Source organism: Trichechus manatus, unplaced genomic scaffold, assembly GCF_000243295.1.
Source record: "Trichechus manatus latirostris isolate Lorelei unplaced genomic scaffold, TriManLat1.0 scaffold00067, whole genome shotgun sequence".
NCBI lineage: Eukaryota > Metazoa > Chordata > Mammalia > Sirenia > Trichechidae > Trichechus > Trichechus manatus.
The window spans coordinates 5,223,992-5,242,746 of record NW_004444003.1 but is presented as its reverse complement, the minus strand read 5'-3'; the positions used below and the strand labels follow the sequence as shown (position 1 = coordinate 5,242,746).

General features: G+C 39.7%; 1 protein-coding gene across 1 annotated transcript in view; it reads left to right on the top strand.

The window, feature by feature from the left end:
* DHTKD1 (dehydrogenase E1 and transketolase domain containing 1) overlaps window positions 1-18,755 on the top strand; it is a 75,036-nt gene that overhangs the window by 14,510 nt on the left and 41,771 nt on the right. The window contains exons 2-4 of the mRNA XM_004379687.1: window positions 3,401-3,556; window positions 11,952-12,163; window positions 12,950-13,144. Coding sequence (XP_004379744.1) covers window positions 3,401-3,556; window positions 11,952-12,163; window positions 12,950-13,144 — 563 coding nt within the window. The remainder of the gene's footprint in view (window positions 1-3,400; window positions 3,557-11,951; window positions 12,164-12,949; window positions 13,145-18,755) is intronic.

Here is an 18,755-nt window from a genome sequence, read left to right as displayed (position 1 = left end):
AAGTCATCAGAAATGAAATGGAATGCATAAACGTCAATATCCTAGGCATTAGTAAGCTGAAATGGACTGGTATTGGCTATTTCGAATCACACAATCATGACAAATTGAAGAGGAATGGCATCGCACTCATTGTTAAAAAGAACATTTCAAGAACTATCCTGAAGTACAGTGCTGTCAGTGATAGGGTAATATCCATACATTTACAAGGAAGATCAGTTGATACGACTGTTATTCAAATTTACGCACCAACCACTAAGGCCAAAGATGAAGAAATTGAAGATTTTTATCAACTTCCGCAATCTGAAATTGAACAAACATGCAATCAGGATGCATTGACAGTTACTGGTGATTGGAATGCAAAAGTTGGAAACAAAGAAGAAGGATCAGTAGTTGGAAAATATGGCCTTGGTGATAGAAATGATGCCAGAGATCGCATGATAGAATTTTGCAAGACCAATAACTTCATTGCAGATACCTTTTTTTAACAACATAAATGGCAGCTATACATGTGGACCTCACCAGATGGAATACACAGGAATCAAACCTACTACATCTGTGGAAAGAGACTATGGAGAAGCTCAGTATCATCAGTAAGAACAAGGTCGGGGCCGATTGTGGAACAGACCATTAATTGCTCATATACAAGTTCAAGTTGAAGTTGAAGAAAAATAGAACAAGTCCATGAGAGCCAAAGTACAAGCTTGAGTATATCCCACCTGAATTTAGAGACCACCTCAAGAATAGGTTTGATGCATTGAACACTAATGACCAAAGAACAGATGAGTTGTGGAATGACATCAAGGACACCATACATGAAAAAATCAAGAGGTGATTAAAAAGACAGAAAGAAAATACCAAAATGGATGTCAGTAGAGACTCTGAAACTTGCTCTTGAACGTTGAATAGCTAAAGCGAAAGAAAGAAATGATGAAGTAAAAGAGCTGAACAGAAGATTTCAAAGGGTAGCTTGAGAAGACAAAGTATAGTATTATAATGAAATTGTGCAAACACCTGGAGATAGAAAAGCAAAAGGGAAGAACACACTCAGCATTTCTCAAGCTGGAAGAACTGAAGAAAAACTTCAAGCCTCGAGTTGCAGTAGTGAAGGATTCTAAGGGGAATATATTAAACAACACAGGAAACATCAAAAGAAGATGGAAGGAATATACAGTCACTGTACCAAAATGAATTGGTCGATGTTCAACAATTTTGGGAGGTAGCATATGATCAAGAGCCAATGGTACTAAAGGAAGAAGTCCAAGCTGCACTGAAAGCATTGGCAAAAATCAAGGCTCTAGGAATTGATGGAATACCAACTGAGATGTTTCAACGAATGGATGCAGTGCTGGAAGCGCTCACTAGTCTATGCCAAGAAATTTGGAAGACAGCTACCTGGCGAACTGACTGGAAGAGATCCATGTTTGTACCCATTACAAAGAAAGGTGATCCAACAAAATACGGAAATTATTGAACAATATCATTAATATCACACACAAGTAAAATTTTGCTGAAGATCATTCAAAAGCGCTTGTAGCAGTACATCGACAGGAACTGCCAGAAATTCAAGCCAGGTTCAGAAGAGGACATGGAACCAGGGATATCATTGTCAAATGGATCATGGCTGAAAGCAGAGAATACCAGAAGGATGTTGACTTGTGTTTTGTTGACTATGCAAAGGCATTAGACTGTGTGGATAATAACAAATTATGGATAACATTTTGAAGAATGGGAATTCCAGAACACTTAATTGTGCTCATAGGAACCATACTTAGACCAAGAGGCAGTTGTTTGAACAGAACAAAGGAATACTGCAGGGTTTAAAATCAAGAAAGATGTGTGTCAGGGTTGTAAGCTTTCACCATACTTATTCAATCTTTATGCTGAGCAGATAATCCAAGAAGCTGGACTATATGAAGAAGAACGGGATATCCAGATTGGAGGAATACTCATTAACAACCTGCATTATGCAGATGACACAACCTTACTTGCAGAAATTGAAGAGGACTTGAAGTACTTACAGATGAAGATCAAAGACCACAGCCTTCAGTATGGATTACACCTCAACATGAAGAAAACAAAAATCCTCACAACTGGACCAATAAGCAACATCATGATAAACGGAGAAAATATTAAAGTTGTCAATGATTTCATTTTACTTGGATCCGCAATCAACAGCCATGGAAGCAGCAGTCAAGAAATCAGATGACGCATTGCCTTGGGCAAATCTGCCGCAAAAGACCTCTTTAAAGTGTTAAAAAGCAAAGATGTCACTTTAAGGACTAAGATACACCTGACCCAAGCCAAAGTGTTTTCAATTGCCTTAGAAGCATGTGAAAGCTGGGCAATGAATAAGGAAGACCAAGAAGAACTGATGCATTTTAATTATGGTGTTGGTGAAGAATATTGAATATATTGTGGACTGCCAAAAGAACGAACAAATCTGTCTCGGAAGAAGTACAACCAGATCGTTCATTAGAAGCAAGGATGGCAAGACTTCATGTCACATACTTGGGACATGTTATCAGGAGGGACCAGTCTCTGGAGAAGGACATTATGCTTGGTAAAGTAGAGGGTCTGCGAAAAAGAGGAAGACCCTCAAAAAGATGGATTGACACAGTGGCTGCAACAGTGGGCTCAGGCATAACAATGATTGTGAGGATGGCACAGGATGAGTCAGTGTTTCATTCTGTTGTACATAGGGTTGCTGTGAGTTGGAACCGACTCAACAGCACCTAACAGCAATCACAACAATGAAATAGTCTAAGATAGGATTGGGTTTATTGAAAGATAATGACTTCCATTTAAGTGGAGGCCAGGCAGTTACCCATCTAGGCTTTATAAAGGGGATTTTTTTTTTTTTTTTGCATTATATGAGTGACAAGATAATCTCTAAAATCTTTTCCTAGTCTAAGATTTTATGAGTTATAAAATAACTATGTACCTGTGGTCTTTAAGACGTAAGGGAGGAAATGAAAAATTGATTTTGTAGTTCTACCTGCAAATTTTTATTTTTTATGTAAGATACAAGGTATAACATATGAAAATATTTCAGGAAAAAGTATAGTTATCCATCATCTCAGCATTTTAGCAGTTATTTTCAATTTGGGGTATTTCCTTCTAATGTTTATCTACATAGCTTTTTTTTTTTTACAAATGTGCACTCAGGTCTGTTTTCTTTTTTTCTCCAGTGGCTTCAGCTATCATGAGATAAATTTCAGGAAAATATATGTGTTTACCCAGATTCTGATAGTCTTTAAACCTGAAAACCAATGGCAGATGTGGTGGGTAGGAGCAATGAGTAAAAAATGTCTAAAGCCACAAAGGCTTCTTTTAAAAGCTGATTTTGCGCTTGTGGGCATTTCCTAAACTGTTTGTATTGTTTTGTTTTCCCCTGAGTTAGTTGATCACAGCCTTGCCAGATTGGTGACAGTATATCGTGAACATGGTCATAAAGCTGCGAAAATCAACCCCCTCTTTACTGGACAAGCCCTGCTGGAGAACGTGTCTGAAATCCAAAATCTTGTGCAGACCCTTCAAGGACCCTTTAATACCACAGGTAAAGCTCGTTAACAGCCGTGGTGGGAGTAGAGAACTGCCAACATGAGCTGGGTTTCTGTATTACTATCTTTGGGCTGTCATAACAAAGCACCACAAAGTGCGTTGCTTAAAAATGACAAAAATTTATTCTCTCACAGTTCTGGAGAAGAGAAGTTAGAATTCAGGGTGCCAGCAGGGCCATACTCTCTCTGAGCCTCTAGGGGAAGATACTTCCTTGTTTCTCTCAGCTTCTGGTAGCCCCAGGTATTCTCTGGTTTGTAGCTGCAACATAATTCTAATCTCTGCCTCCATAGTGGTATGGCCTCCTTCCCCCTGTGTCTGTGCCCTGCTCCAGTATGACCTCATGTTAACTTAATTGATAGCGTCTTTAAAGACCATATTTCCAAAAAGTCATGCTCACAGGTACCAGGGGTTAGAACTTCAACATACCTGTTTGGGAGACACAGTTCAATCCATAACAAACTCTATTCTCTGTTCTTGAAGAAGCTGTGTGCCCACTGGAGCCGAGGCTTTCATGGGGTCTGAGGAGACAAAGAGGAGCATGTTTCAAGTGCTGTCAGGGAGGAGGAGTCTTGAGGCTCTAGAGTGGTCTTCTGAGACGGCTTGTTTCTTGTGTTCAAAACTTATTGAGCTTCCATATGTGCCAGGGGAGCCCTGGTGGTACAATGGTTAAGCGCTCGGCTGCTAACCAAAAGGTTGACAGTTCGAACCCACACAGTAGCTCCATGGGAGAAAGACCTGGAAATCTGCTCCTATAACGATAACAGCCTAGAAAACCCTATGGGGCAGTTCTACTCTGTCACATGGTGTTGCTGAGTCGAAATTGACTCTATGGCACCCAACAATAACAACAACACATGCCAGACACTTTATGTATGTCAATACATTCTCACCATCACCCCCAAAAGTAGTTACTACTGTCTTTATGGAGATGCTGAGAATTTAAGTAACTTGTAGCTAGAAAGTGGCAGAGGTGGGACGATAACAACCCAGGTCTGACTACTTTCTTTTTTTTTAATTGTGCTTTAGGTGAAAGTTTATACCTCAAGTTAATTCCTCATACAAAAATTTATACACATATTGTTATGTGACACTAGTTGCAATCCCTATAATGTGACAGAACACTCCCTCCTTTCCACCCCAAGTTTCCCGTGTCCATCCAACCAACTCTTGTCCCTTTCTGCTTTCTCATCCTGCCTCCAGACAGGAGCTGCCCATTTGGTCTCGTGTGTTTGCTTGAACTAAAAAGCACACTCTTCCCAAGAATTATTTTATGTTTTATAGTCCAGCCTAATCTTTGTCTGAAGAGTGGGCTTCAGGAATGGTTTCAGATCTGGGTTAACAGAGTGTCTGGGGGGCATGGCTTTGAGGGTTCCTCCAGTCTCAGTCAGACCATTAAGTCTGGTCTTTTTATATGAATTTGTGTTCTGCACTCCACTTTTCTCCTGCTCCATCAGGGACTCTGTGTTGTGTTCCCTGTCAGGGTGGTCACTGGTGGTAACTGGACACCATCTAGTTCTTCTGGTCTCAGGCTGATGGAGTCTCTGGTTTATGTGGCCCTTTTGTCTCTTGGGCTAATATTTCCCTTGTGTCTTTGGTGGTCTTCATTCTCCTTTGCTCCGAGTGGGCTGGGAGAAATTGATGCATCTTAGATGGCCACTCTCAAGCTTTTAAGACCCCAGACGCCTCTTACCAAAGTGGGATGCAGAACATTTTCTTAATAAACTTTGTAATGGCAATTGACCTAGATGTTCCAGACCCAGCCCCTACTACTCTGTCCCTCGAAGTGTTTGGTTGTGTTCAGGAAACTTCTTAGCTTTTGGTTTAGTCCAGTTGTGCTGACTGGTTTTGGCAAGTTTGATTATAATACGTCCTGGTGACTTTCTTTTGGGATCTACCTTGTGTGGGGTTCGATGAGCATCTTGGATAGATGTCTTCTGATCTTTCATGATATCAGGGAAGTTTTCAGCCAACAAATCTTCAACAATTCTCTCTGTATTTTCTGTTATCCCCTCTGTTCTTGTACTCCAATCTCTTGTAGGTTATTCCTCTTGATAGTCCCACATAATTCTTAGTGTTTCTTCATTTTTTAAATTCGTTTATCTGATTTTTCCTCAAGTAAGTTGGTGTCAAGTACTTTATCTTCAGTCTTACTAATTCTGACTTCCATTGCCTTAATTATGCTCCTATGACTTTCTATTGAGTTGTCTAATTCTGAAATTCTATTATTATATCTTTTGGATTTCTATTTGCTGTCTCTCTATGGATGCTTGCAACCTGTTAAATTTGTCATTTTGCTCTTGTATTATCTACCTAAATTCCTCTGTTGCTTTGTGTGTTCCTTGGCTTGGTCTGCGGTTTGCATAATCTCCTTCCTGATCTCTTGAAGAGCTCTGTATATTAATTTTTTGAATTCTACCTCCAGTAATTCCAAGACCTTCTCTTCCTCTGGTGGTTTCCTGGTTCTTTGTTTTGGTTGCTTGCTGAAGCTGCCATGATCTGCCTCTTTATGTGATTTGGTATTAACTGTTGTCTCCGAGCCATTAATAAGTTATTATGTTTATTTATTTTATGTTTGCTTACTTTGTCCTAGCTTCTTGCTTGGTTTTATTTTGATATGCCCAAATAGGCTTGTCACGTGAGCTACTTTGATTATTGGTGTCTTTGAAGCTCTCTCATCCTGTCACCAGGTGGTTAGAGCTGCTACTAGGTATGAGAGCCCAGGAGGCTGTTTACTTTCTTGTGTGGATTCAGCTCAGTTGTCCAGTTCGTCAATCACCGAGTGTGTGGTGCAGGCTCTCACCTGCAGTTCTAGATGGGCAGGGCTACATAGGGGTGATTGGAAGAGGCACAGGTATCTGGCTGCAGTAGGGGGTTATGTAGTGAGTCAGGTAGGGGGTTGATGGCTGCCCCTGAGTGCCTGGGTGGAAGGCATGTCCCTGTTCCCTAGAGTTCATAGGTGGGTAGGTTTTGCAGCTGGACTTTGGGTACCCAGTGCTGTTGGCTGTAAGGACTGAGAGGCACCACTTATTCTCAGATCCCTGTTGTGGGTGGCTAGGTGGAGTGGGTTGCACCATCTGTCCTCAGACCCCTGATGTGGGTAGGTGAGGACCCTGCTTAATGCACAGGACAGTGTCAAATGTCATGAATCTGCCACTGCCCCTTAGCTGGCACAGTTGAAAATAGGCTTCAGGCATATACCCTCTTGTACTATGCTAATAAGGGCCTACGCTGTTGAAATCGGCCCACTCAGGTCTAGGCAGGGGTGAAAGGCATTTGAAGTCAGTGGACCCCTGATGCCTATGCCTAGGCAAAGCAGCAGTGCCTGCCCTGCGGTCCCGGCTTAGGGAAGCTGGTAGATTCTTTTTTCCTGTTTGTTTATTTTTTCCCTCTTCAAAGCCTGGAGACTGACTTGGGCACCTGTCATGGGTCCTACTTCTGGGCCGGGGGCTAGGCAATCACTGAAGCTAGACTGGGACTGGAGCAGAGCTGGGAGGGTGTGGGTGAGGGGGAGAGAGGCACTTCCCAGAGAGGGAAGTGTTATTTTGATACTGCGCTGTAGGTCAGATGCTTGCACTTAACTTTTGCAGATCCAGCACCACTTCCCCCTGACTCCAGAGGTCTGTGCAGACTCTCCACCACTTGGTTTCTCCTGATGTGGAAAATGTGTCCTGAGTTCTGCTGCTTGCCTCAGCCTGCGTGCACCAGCCTGTCCAGCCTGCAGAGTGCTGGCCAGGTCAGGTCTGGCAAATCCTCGCTGCTTCTGAACAGTCTGTCCCTCCCCCTGCCGCTCAGTCCAACTCCTCAACTTTGTCTTTGATGTTCAGAACTCCTAGATTGTCGTATATAATTGATTTACTTGTTTTTGGGTGTCTTTGTTATAAGAGGGACCACAGGAAGCATCTGACTACTCCGCCATCTTGGCCCTGACTTAGGTCTGACTACTTTCAAAGCCTGTGCTGTCTACTACCTCCTATGTTCTCCCCCAAAACTTTGTACTTTTGCTAGCTTGGGAACTTAAAAAAAGTTGGTCCTGTATCACCAATCATGATCTTGGGGTCTTGTCTCATGTTATTTCTTAAAGTTAATCTTGGAAATGTCAAATTCTGGTTATTTATCAATTAGCAATATCCTGGCTAGTTATTGTTTATAAATTTATTTATTTATAAACTACCTCAAAACTTAGTGGCTTTAAAACCACAACACTTTATTCTCTTGTGGTTCTGGGGATTGACTGAGCCCAGGTAAGTCATTCTCAGTTGGGGTCTCTCATGAGGTTGTAGTCAGACAATGGTCAGGCTAGAGTCATCTAAAGATTTGATCACTCACATATCTCGGGTCTGTGACTCAAACAGCTGGGGGTTGGAACTCAGCTCCTTGGGTTTTTCTCTCTATGCCTGTGTAGTCTCTCCACATGGTTTCTCCAGCTTGGTGGCTTCAGAGTAGCCAGATTTCTTATATGGTAGCTCAGGATTCTAAAGGTGTGTGTCTCCACAGAGAGAGCCAGGCAGAAACTGTATTTGGCTTTTTATGACCTAGCCTTGAGAGTCACATGGTGTCACTTCTGCCAAATTCTACTAGTCAAGGCAGTTACAAAGGCTTCCCAGGTTCAAGGGGAGGGGATATAGACACCATTCTCGGTGGGGGAGTGGCAAGGCTCTGGAAGAACATGTAGGATGGGAAATAGAGTTGAGGCCATTTTTGTAATATTCAATCTTTGAAAAAGAAAACTCTGCCAAAATTAAAATGTATGTGAAGATATTCTGTGATCTATAAAATGTTATATGTTGAGTAGTAGTTGATTACATATGTGTTGAGGACAGGGACAGTTGAATGAAAAGTTTGAAGTGTGTATATACTGACTTAATGCCAGAAGACATTTGGAATTAAGGTTGTGTGTGTATATGTTGTTGTCTCAGTCACTGCCCAAAATGTCAAGTCCTTGGTCATCTGATATCGCTGATCTACTCATATGATTCTTCTCCTTTATTTCATCTTCCTTCCACTGTTATCTCCTCCAACTCTTTACTGTGTCCTTTAGAACCCCATTCCATTGCACACTCCCATTCTCAACTTATTTACACAACATTCCAGCAATGTTTCTGTCTTAACTGCAGTCTGAAAGTTAAAGTTTCTTAAAATTCCCTGTTCTTTTGCAGCTCTCAAGTAGAAGCTGCCTGTTTTCTCTCTCTGATATATTTCAAGTCTCAGGGGAGCAGGAAGGATACAGGAAGCCCTACATGGCTGCTTCCTTCCACCTTCTAAGATAAATTCCTCCTGCTTTGTAACTCATGCCATATGGATATACCTTCTTTTGCCTTATTACAGCAACTACTGACCTCCAGTACATTCCCTGTGCTATCTGACTCAGAATCTTCCTCTTCATGACAACTGCTGCCATTACATGGGAGACTTGAACATCCACATCAGCAATGCATCTAACAGCACAGTCTACCACTGTGGCTTTCTTTAGTCCAAGACTATCACCTACATTCCACTTTAGCTGCTATGCCTCTGAAATCTTAATTCCAACATTTAACACTCTTACCATAAGCAGTCCATCCTTCCAGCTATTTTACTTTACCAGGCCCACTACCACTGAGCTTTGAGCTCAGTCTGACCCCTGGTTCTTTAGCTTCTGCATTTTTTCCCAGTTAACCAATTCCTTTCTGGCTTTTTCTCCTTTGCTTCCCAATATAAGCCCCCTCATTTCAACCAGTTCACTACCACCCTTCAACTTTCTTGTGTCCTTATCTTCTGCTACATTTGTTCTACAGATTTCCAACTATATTAGTACAACGATATGAATTTTTCAGGCCTTCTAGTGAACTAAGCATGACTGATACATGCAACCATGGTTCCACTCCAGGTTCATGATTTTAGTCAATCCTATTCTCTTAATGCCACCCAGCTCTCCCTTGATTCATCCTTGGTCATCTCCCATTAAGACTCATCTTAAAATATCCCTACTCCTTCTGCCCTCTTAAAGTGATGCCTGCCCTTTCTGCCCTCACCCTCACTCTCCTACTTCACTGATAGGAACTGCTTTTCCTCCCTGACTTACAAAGTTATCTAGTTCTAGACCCAACCACAACTCTTTCACCTTCCTTGAGGAAGAAGCATCTCTTAGCTTATCCTTTGCTAATCCTTCTACCAACCTATGGATCTTGCTCCCTTTGCCTCCTCTGGGATCTCAGTTCATTAATTATTTCCTCTTTTTCCAAATGTTCAACTCCTCTACGGGTTTCTTTTCAGCATAGAAAGAAAATCAAGGTTTTTACATCTTTAAGATCCTTCCTTCATCTTCCCCCTCCCTTTTTAACTACCACCTTATGTTTCTTACTTTTCTAGCCTAAATTCTTGAATAGCCTGTGGAAATCATATCTATTTCCTTACCTCTAATTTATGGCACAGTAGTTAAGTGTTTGGCTGCTAACCAAAAGGTCAGCAGTTCGAATCCACCAGCAGCTCCTTGGAAACCCCATGGGGCAGTTCTACTCTGTCCTATAGTATCACTATGAGTCGGAATCAACTCGAGGGCAATGCCTTTTTAATTTACTATTATACCAACTTCAGTCTCCCTTTTCCTCTATTGCTCTACTGAAATTTCTCTTGCAGACTTCACCAGTCCACTTAACTGCCAAATCCAATAGAACATTTTAGTCCTTATTTGATTTTTTTTTAGTAACACTACAAACTGCTGACCATTTCCTTCTTTGGTGCTCTAGAAAAAGTGACTTTCTTCCACTTTTTTGACTGTGTTTTCTGTCAGAAAATGAGAACATGCTCACTCCTCTTGCTGACCAGACTTACACTCATTTTTTTCTTTTTTTGAAATTACTTTTCTGCCCTGCTGCCCTTTTGTATTTGATATTTTGAACTACTCCAAGCTTACATTCGAGAACACTCTCCTTTGATTTCTAAGGACTCCAGCCTGCCCATCCCACTCTCCTCCCCACCCGCCGACCACACACACATAACCCTCAACAGCCTTAGAGAAGAATTTGGATAGTCTTGGTTCCCATAACACTCCTCTTTCCTGTCCTCCCTCCTCTGCCTTTCAGACTTTCTTTTTCATCTCTTTTGTGGGATCCTCTTCAAGGGGTGAGATTCAACAAGCATCCTGCTCTGTGAAGCAGAGCTACCCAGAGCTTGCCAAGGTAGAGTTCAATATTCCCTCATCTATGCTCTCATAGTGCTGTAGGCAACCCTCAACAATAGCACGTTTACCAAAACAAACAAAACACTTAGCTTGATATCAGAATAAAACTACCTTCAAAATATTCTCAAACCATTCGGCATATGACAGAAACATGAAGTTACTTAACTCAAAGTACATTCTTCTTACTGGAAGAAACCACCAGTCTGCAGAGTCGCTATGAGTCAGAATCGACTCCATGTCAACGGGTTTGGTTTGGTTGGTATATGACATTGTATTGTCGGTATATGTCTCTAAATCTTTCTTCCCCCGTAAGGCTATGATTTTCCTTGAGGGAAAAGACCATCTCTTAGTCATGTTTGTACACTCTAGTGCCAACAGAGTTCCTGGCATGCATCGATCCTCCATACCTGCTTATTGGATGAACAAAGTTATCTTTAACTACATATAGCTAAATTACTGTTTATCTATAACTACATATCTCTATATCCCTCTTTTTTAGAGGTGTCTGAGATACATGTAGCTCATAAAAATAACAGAAAATACAAGAAACCCAAAGCAATTTTTACAATTGAATGGTCAATCAATATCAAAGAGTTAAAGCTTATTTAAGAAACCATAAACAATATAAAGTAAATGTTGGTTTGTTAAATCTATGTTGTGGGATTAGAGAAGTAATTGATGACTGATAGCTGATTTGGTGCTGAGCTAATGAACTATCATAGGAACCTTCCCTTTGTTTGGCTGAGATTCAGGTACATTTCCTCTTACCTTAAAATGTAGCTTTGATATTAATATTAATTTATGTTTAAATTCACACTAAGATCAACTGCTCAATGATAGACATTGATTTGTAGATATTCATAAGATTTGAATATTTTGGTAGATAAATATTTTAGTTAAAGGCAGAATATGTGATTTTTAGCTATAAAGCAGATGAATATAGGTTTCATTTTAGTTTGAACTTACTGTAGAATTAAAACTTGGCATAAAACAATAGGGCTGTGTTCTTGTTAAAAAGATTATTTTTTTCCCTTCCTAGTTTTACTACTTTATGGCCTTTGGCCATATTTCTAGTTTTGCCTTAAAAAAAATCTAGATAAGCACTGATAATGACCCAAGTTATTAGGAATAAAATTCTCTGACTTGAAACTATTATTTTGGTGTGTTCTATAATTTGTTCTGTACACAGTTGATTATTCTTTAAAATTATCCCTTTGATTCCATTTTATAGGATTATTGAACATGGGGAAGGAAGAGGCCTCTCTTGAGGAAGTATTAGCCTATCTCAACCAAATCTACTGTGGAGAAATTTCTATTGAAACCTCCCAACTTCAGAGCCAGGAGGAGAAAGACTGGTTTGCCAGGCGATTTGAGGAGCTGAAAAAGGAGACGTTTACCACAGAAGAGCGAAAACATCTGTCAAAACTAATGTTAGAATCTCAGGTATAAAAGTAGAGGCTAATATTTATGGAATAGGTCATCTCATTTCCTACACAGATATAAATATTGAAGAAAGGGAATTAAGGCATTAACCCTCTGAACTTACCCCCACCATTCCCTCAACACAGCAGACAATATAACACACATACCCTTTTAATTTATTCTAGATAGAAAAGAGTAGATCCTCAAATAACTGAGCTATGGGTTCTCCTCAGTCAAAACACCTATTCTTTCTACAGAAGATTACAAAATCCTTAAGATCTGACTTCTCTCTTTATTTCCTCAAGTGATCAAAAGGACTATGCATCGAGGAGGCTTTCAGTAAAAATTAATGGAATTCAGTCTGTGTCAGGGCTGTGATCAGGACTCAGGCATTCTTATATGATAAGAAGCCTACTCCCAAGTTGTATAGTTTGCAACTTTGATAAAATAACACTGTAGAGCCCTATACTAGAACTGAAGTACTGAGAGAGGCAGCAGAATCTAAGGTCATCTCCTTCCTATGCTGGGAGAAAATGCATTCAGAGGGAGTTCCTTTTTGAGTAAATTATTCTACCATTTAGGTTACTCTCCTTGTACCCCCCACTTTTGTCTAGTGCCCTATGCAAAGCTTTTCCTACTGTGCTCAGTATTACTATGTCCATCTCTGGGATATATAGCAAAGGGGCATTGCTCAAGCCACTTGAAGTAGTGTGGTATCTTTTTACAACATACATAAACATGTCTGTCTTTCACTGGAGTAGTCAGCTATCTTCTTGTAACTAATGTGTCTGCTGTGATGTTCTATAGGAGTTTGACCACTTTTTGGCCACCAAATTTGCCACTGTGAAGCGATATGGAGGCGAAGGGGCTGAAAGCATGATGGGCTTTTTCCATGAGCTGTTGAAAATGTCAGCCTACAGTGGAGTAACTGATGTTATTATTGGGATGCCCCATAGGGGGAGACTTAATTTATTGACAGGCCTCCTGCAGTTCCCTCCAGAGGTAAGGCTCTTTCCATGTTTCTTAATAGCAATGAACAATTGACTGTTTCAGAATAAAAATGATGATAATTCTTTCTTTTAGAAAGCCAACTAAACGTATGAGCCGTTGGTCCTTGAGATAGCTTAGTTAATTAATAGAACCTAATTCTTTGGATAGAAATGGTATTTAGTGATTTTCTACATATTTTTATATGGATTCTTTCCATTTAAGAGTTAAAGATTGTTTTTCAAGGATGATGCAATAGATAAATTCTGTTATCTGATGCACATTTTCTTTTTTAACTTTTTTTTATTGTACTTTAGATGAAGGTTTACAGAGCAAACTAGTTTCTCCTGAAACCATTAATACACATATTGTTTTGTGACATTGGTTGCCAACCCTACAACACGTCAACACTCCCATTCTCAACCTTGGGTTCCCCATTACCAGCTTTCTTGTCCTCTCCTGCCTTCTTGTACTTGCCCCTGGGCTGGTGTGCCCATGTAGTCCCATTTTGTTTTATGGGCCTGTCTAATCTTTGGCTGACGGGTGACCCTCAGGAATGACTTCATTACTGACCTATAAGGTTGCCCGGGGGCCATATTCTCGGGATTTCTCCAGTCTCTGTCAGACCTGTAAGTTTGGTCTTTGTTTTTTATTGTGTGTGTGTGAGTTAAAATTTTGTTCTACATTTTTCTCCAGCTCTGTCCAGGACCCTCTACTGTGATCCCTGTGAGAGCAGTCAGTGGTGGTAGCCAGGCACCATCTAGTTGTGCTGGACTCGGTCTGGTGGAGGCTGTGGTGATTGTGTTCCATTAGTCCTTTGGACTAACCTTTCCCTTGTATCTTTGGTTTTCTTCATTCTCCCTTGCTCCAGACAGGGTGAGACCAGTGGAGTATATTAGACGGCTGCTCACAAGCTTTTAAGACCCCGGATGCTACTCAACAAAGTAGAATGTAGAACATTTTCTTTGTAAACTGTGTTATGCCAATTGAGCTAGGTGTTGCCCGAGACCATGGTCCCCACAGCCCTCAGCCCAGTAATTTGGTCCTTCAGGGAGTTTGGATGTGTCTACGGAGCTTCCATGACCTTGCCTTGGACAAGTTGTTCTGGCTTCCCCAGTAATGTGTACTGTCTTATCCTTCACCAAAGTTACCGCTTGTCTATGTAGTGTTTTTCCCTCCCACCTCTCTCCTCCCTCGTAAACATCAAAGATTGTTTCTTTTTGTGTGTAAACCTTTTCAAGAGTTTTTATAGTAGTGGTCTCATACAATATTTGTCCTTTTGTGTTTGACTTATTTCATTCAGCATAATGCCCTCCAGATGCATCCATGTCGTGAGATGTTTTGCAGATTCATCATTGTTCTTTGTTGTTGCATAGTATTCCATTGTGTATGTACCATAGTTTATCCATTTATGTGTTGATGGGCATCTAGGTTGTTTCCATCTTTTTGCAATTGTGAACAATGCTGTAATGAACATGGGTGTGCATATGTCTATTTGTGTGACGGCTCTTATTTCTCTAGGATATATTCCTAGGAGTGGAATTGCTGAATCATTTGGTATTTCTATTTATAGCTTTTTAAGGAAGCACCATATCATTTTCCAAAATGGTTGTACCATTTTGCATTCCCACTAACAGTGTATAAGAGGTCCAATCTCCCTGCAGCCACTCCAACATTTGTTATTTTCTGTTTTTTGATTCATGCCAGTAATGTCAGGGTGAGATGGTATCTCATTGTAGTTTTGATTTGCATTTCTCTAATAGCTAGTGATCTCAAGAATTTCCTGATTATCTGTTAGCAACTTGAATATCTTCTTTGGTGAAGTGTCTGTTCATATCCTTTGCTCATTTTTTAATTGAGTTATTTGTCTTTTTGTTGTGGAGGTGTTGGATTTTCCTGTTGATTTTAGAGATTAGAACTTTGTCGGATTTGTCATAGCCAAAAAATTTTTCCCAGTCTTTAGGTTCTCTTTTTACTCTTTTGGTGAAGTCTTTTGATGGGCATAAGTGTTTAATTTGTAGAAGATCCCAGTTATCTAGCCTGTGTTCTGGTATTTGTGTATTGTTAGTTATGGTTTGTATCCTGTTAATGCCGAGTATTAGGGCCTCTAGCATTGACCCTACTTTTTCTTCTATGATCTTTATAGTTTTTTGTTTTATATTTAGGTCTTTGATCCATTTTGAATTAGTTTTTGTGTGTGGTGTGACGGATGGGTCCTGTTTCATTTTTTTGCTGATGGACATCCAGTTTTGCCAGCACTATTTGTTAAAAAGACTCTCTCTTCCCCATCTGTTGGACTTTGGGCCTTTGTCGAAGATCAGGTGTCCATAGATGGATGGATTTATATTTGGGTTCTCAATTCAGTTCCATTGGTCAATGTGTCTGTTGTTGTACCAGTAACAGGCTGTTTTGACTACCATAGCTGTATAGTAAGTTCTAAGGTCAGGTAGAGCAAGTCCTTCTACTTTATTCTTCTTCAGTAGTGCTTTACTTATCCGGGGCCTCTTCCCTTTCCATATAAAGTTAACGATTAGTTTTTCCATCTCTTTAAAGAATGTTGTTCATATTTGGATTGGGACTGCATTGTATTTGTAGATTGCTTTGGTAGAATTGACATGTTCACAATGTTGGATCTACCTATCCATGAGCATTGGTATGTTTTTCCCATTTATGTAGATCTCTTTTGGTTTCTTGCAGCAGTGTTTTGTAGTTTTCTTTGTATAAGTCTTTTACATCCCTGGTTAGATTTATTCCCAAGTACTTTATTTTTTTAGAGGCTATTATAAATAATATTGTTTTCCTGATTTCGTTTTCATAGTTCTCTTTATTGGTGTATAGGAATCCAGCTGATTTTTGTATGTTTATCTTATATCCTGCTACTCTGCTGAATCTTTCTATTAGTTCCAGTAGTTTTCTTGTGGAATCTTTTGTGTTTTCTATGTATAGTATCATATCATCTGCAAACAGGGACAGTTTAATTTCTTCATTACCAATTTGGATGCCCTTTATTTCTTTTTCTTGCCTTACTGCTCTAGCTAGAACTTCCAGCACAATGTTAAATAGGAGTGGTGATAAAGGGCATCCTTGTCTTGTTCCTGTTCTCAGGGGGAATGTTTTCAGCCTCTCTCCATTAAGAATGATGTTGGCTGTTGGTTTTGTATAGATGCCCTTTATTATGTTGAGGAATTTCCCCTCTATACCTATTTTGTTGAGAGTTTTTTATCAGGAATGGGTGTTGGACTTTGTCAAATGCCTTTTCTGTGTTGATTGAAATGATCATGTGATTCTTTTATTTTATTTATGTGGTGGATTACATTGATTGGTTTTCTAATGTTGAACTATCCTTGCATATCTGGTATGAATCCCACTTGGTCGTGGTGTATTATTTTTTTGATATGATGCCAAATTCTACTGGCTAAAATTTTGCTGAGAATTTTCACATCTATATTCATGAGAGCTATTGGTCTGTAATTTTCTTTTTTTGGGATATCTTTGCCTGGTTTTGGTATCACGGTTATGCTGGCTTCATAGGATGAATTCAGAAGTATCCCTTCCATTTCTATGTTCTGAAATAGTTTGAGTAGTACTGATATAATGTCTTCTCTGAATGTTTGGTTGAATTCTCCAGTGAAGCCATCTGGGCCAGGGCTTTTTTTTTTAATGTTTAAATTTTTTTTTATTGTACTTTAGATGCAGGTTTACAGAATAGATAGTTTCTCATTAAAGAGTTAGTACACATATTGTTTTATGACAGTGGTGAACAACCCCAAGACATGTCAACACTGTCGCTTCTCAACCTTGGGTTCCCTATTACCAGCTTTCCTGTCCCCTCCTGCCTTCTAGTCCTTGTCCCTAGACTGTTGTGCCCCATTAGTCTCATTTTGTTTTATGGGGCTGTCTAATCTTTGGCTGAGTGGTGAACCTCGGGAGTGACTTCATTACTGAGTTAGAAGGGTGTCCGGGGGCCATACTCTTGGAGTTTCTCCAGTCTCCGTCAGGGCCAGGGCTTTTTTTGGTTGGGAGTTTTTTTTATTACCTTTTCAATCTCTTTTCTTGTTATGGGTCTGTTCAGATTTCCAACTTCAAGTTGTGTTTTAGTTTGGGTAGTAGTGTGTTTCTAGAAATTTGTCCATTTCCTGTAGGTTTTCCCAAATTTGTTGAAGTATAGTTTTTCATAGTACTCTGTTATGATTCTTTTAATTTCAGTTGGGTCTGTTGTAATGTCCCTCATTTCATTTCTTATTTGGATTATTTTCATCCTCTCCTGCTTTTCTTTTGTCAGTTTGGCCAGTGGTTTGTTGAATTTGTTGATCCTTTCAAAGAACCAACTTTTGGTTTTGTTGATTCTTTACATTTTCTTATTTAATAAAAATTGTTGAAATGAACACAAAGATATATGCAATTTTACCATTAAGAAGTCATACGTCCATTTATTTGCAGAGTTTATAGTTAAGCAGTATACTAAAACTAGTAAGACATTGTTCTCTCAAGAGACCACCCAAGTGAATGCTTTTATAAGTAATTGAATCTTGGTATTCCATTCAGTTCAACTCAGCTGCTTTGTAAGTGCCTCAAAAGACTTATATTCAGGAATGAAGATTTTATACCAGGGAACATCAGAGAGATTTGACATTTAGTTATGACCATTATGCGTGGGTTAACCTCACTAATGTTCTAGGGCAGGAGATTAAAAATGATTATAAATGTTAAAGGGCCTGTCAAAGTTAGAGTGAACAAGTCCTATAGAAGGATGTGTTAACCCTAAGACCATTAGAAATTATATGTAACATCATGTCTAAGGGCCAAAATCTGCCACTACTACTCATACTTCAACTTTTCTGGTGCTAATAAAAAAAAAAAAGGTTGATATTGAGTCAGTTCCAACTCATGGTGACCCATGTGTGTCAGAGTAGAACTGTGCTCCATAAGGTTTTTAGTGGCTAATTTTTTGGAAGTAGAACACCAGGCCTTTCTTCCAAGTTGCCTCTGGGTAGACTCAAACCTCCAACCTTTTGGTTAGCAACCAAGCACATTTACCAGTTGCACCACCCAAACCAAAACAAACCAAACCCATTGCCTTTGAGTTGATTCCAACTCATAGCGACCCTATAGGACAGAGTAGAACTGCCCCTAGGGTTTCCAGGGAGTAGCTGGTTGGTTTTAACTGCTGATCTTTTGGTTAGCAGTTGAGCTCTTAACCACTGTGCCACTAGGGAGGGCTCCAAGGGACTTCGTTAAGAAGTTGATAATCAGCTTTTAAAAGACAAATGCCTTAGAAAAGGTAGAATATGGCAGAATAAAAAAATTGACAGGTGGAGGTATGTGCTGAAATATATGCAGAAATTCTTAAACCAAAATTTTCTTTATAAAAATATTCCAGGCAAAAAACTAAGCAAAGATGCAGAAATTATTGTAAATTATTATATTTGTGAGAGACACATATGGACTCACACTATGTAACTATGTATGTTCCTATTTGCAGATAGGTCAATAAGAAACTGTTGGGTCATTCAATTAATTTGGATAATTTAGAAAAAAAAATACCATTTTTGGTAAATATTTTTGTTTGACACTGTTTGTTACTTACCAGCCAAGGACCTTTAACAATGTGCTTCTCTTGTTTGTC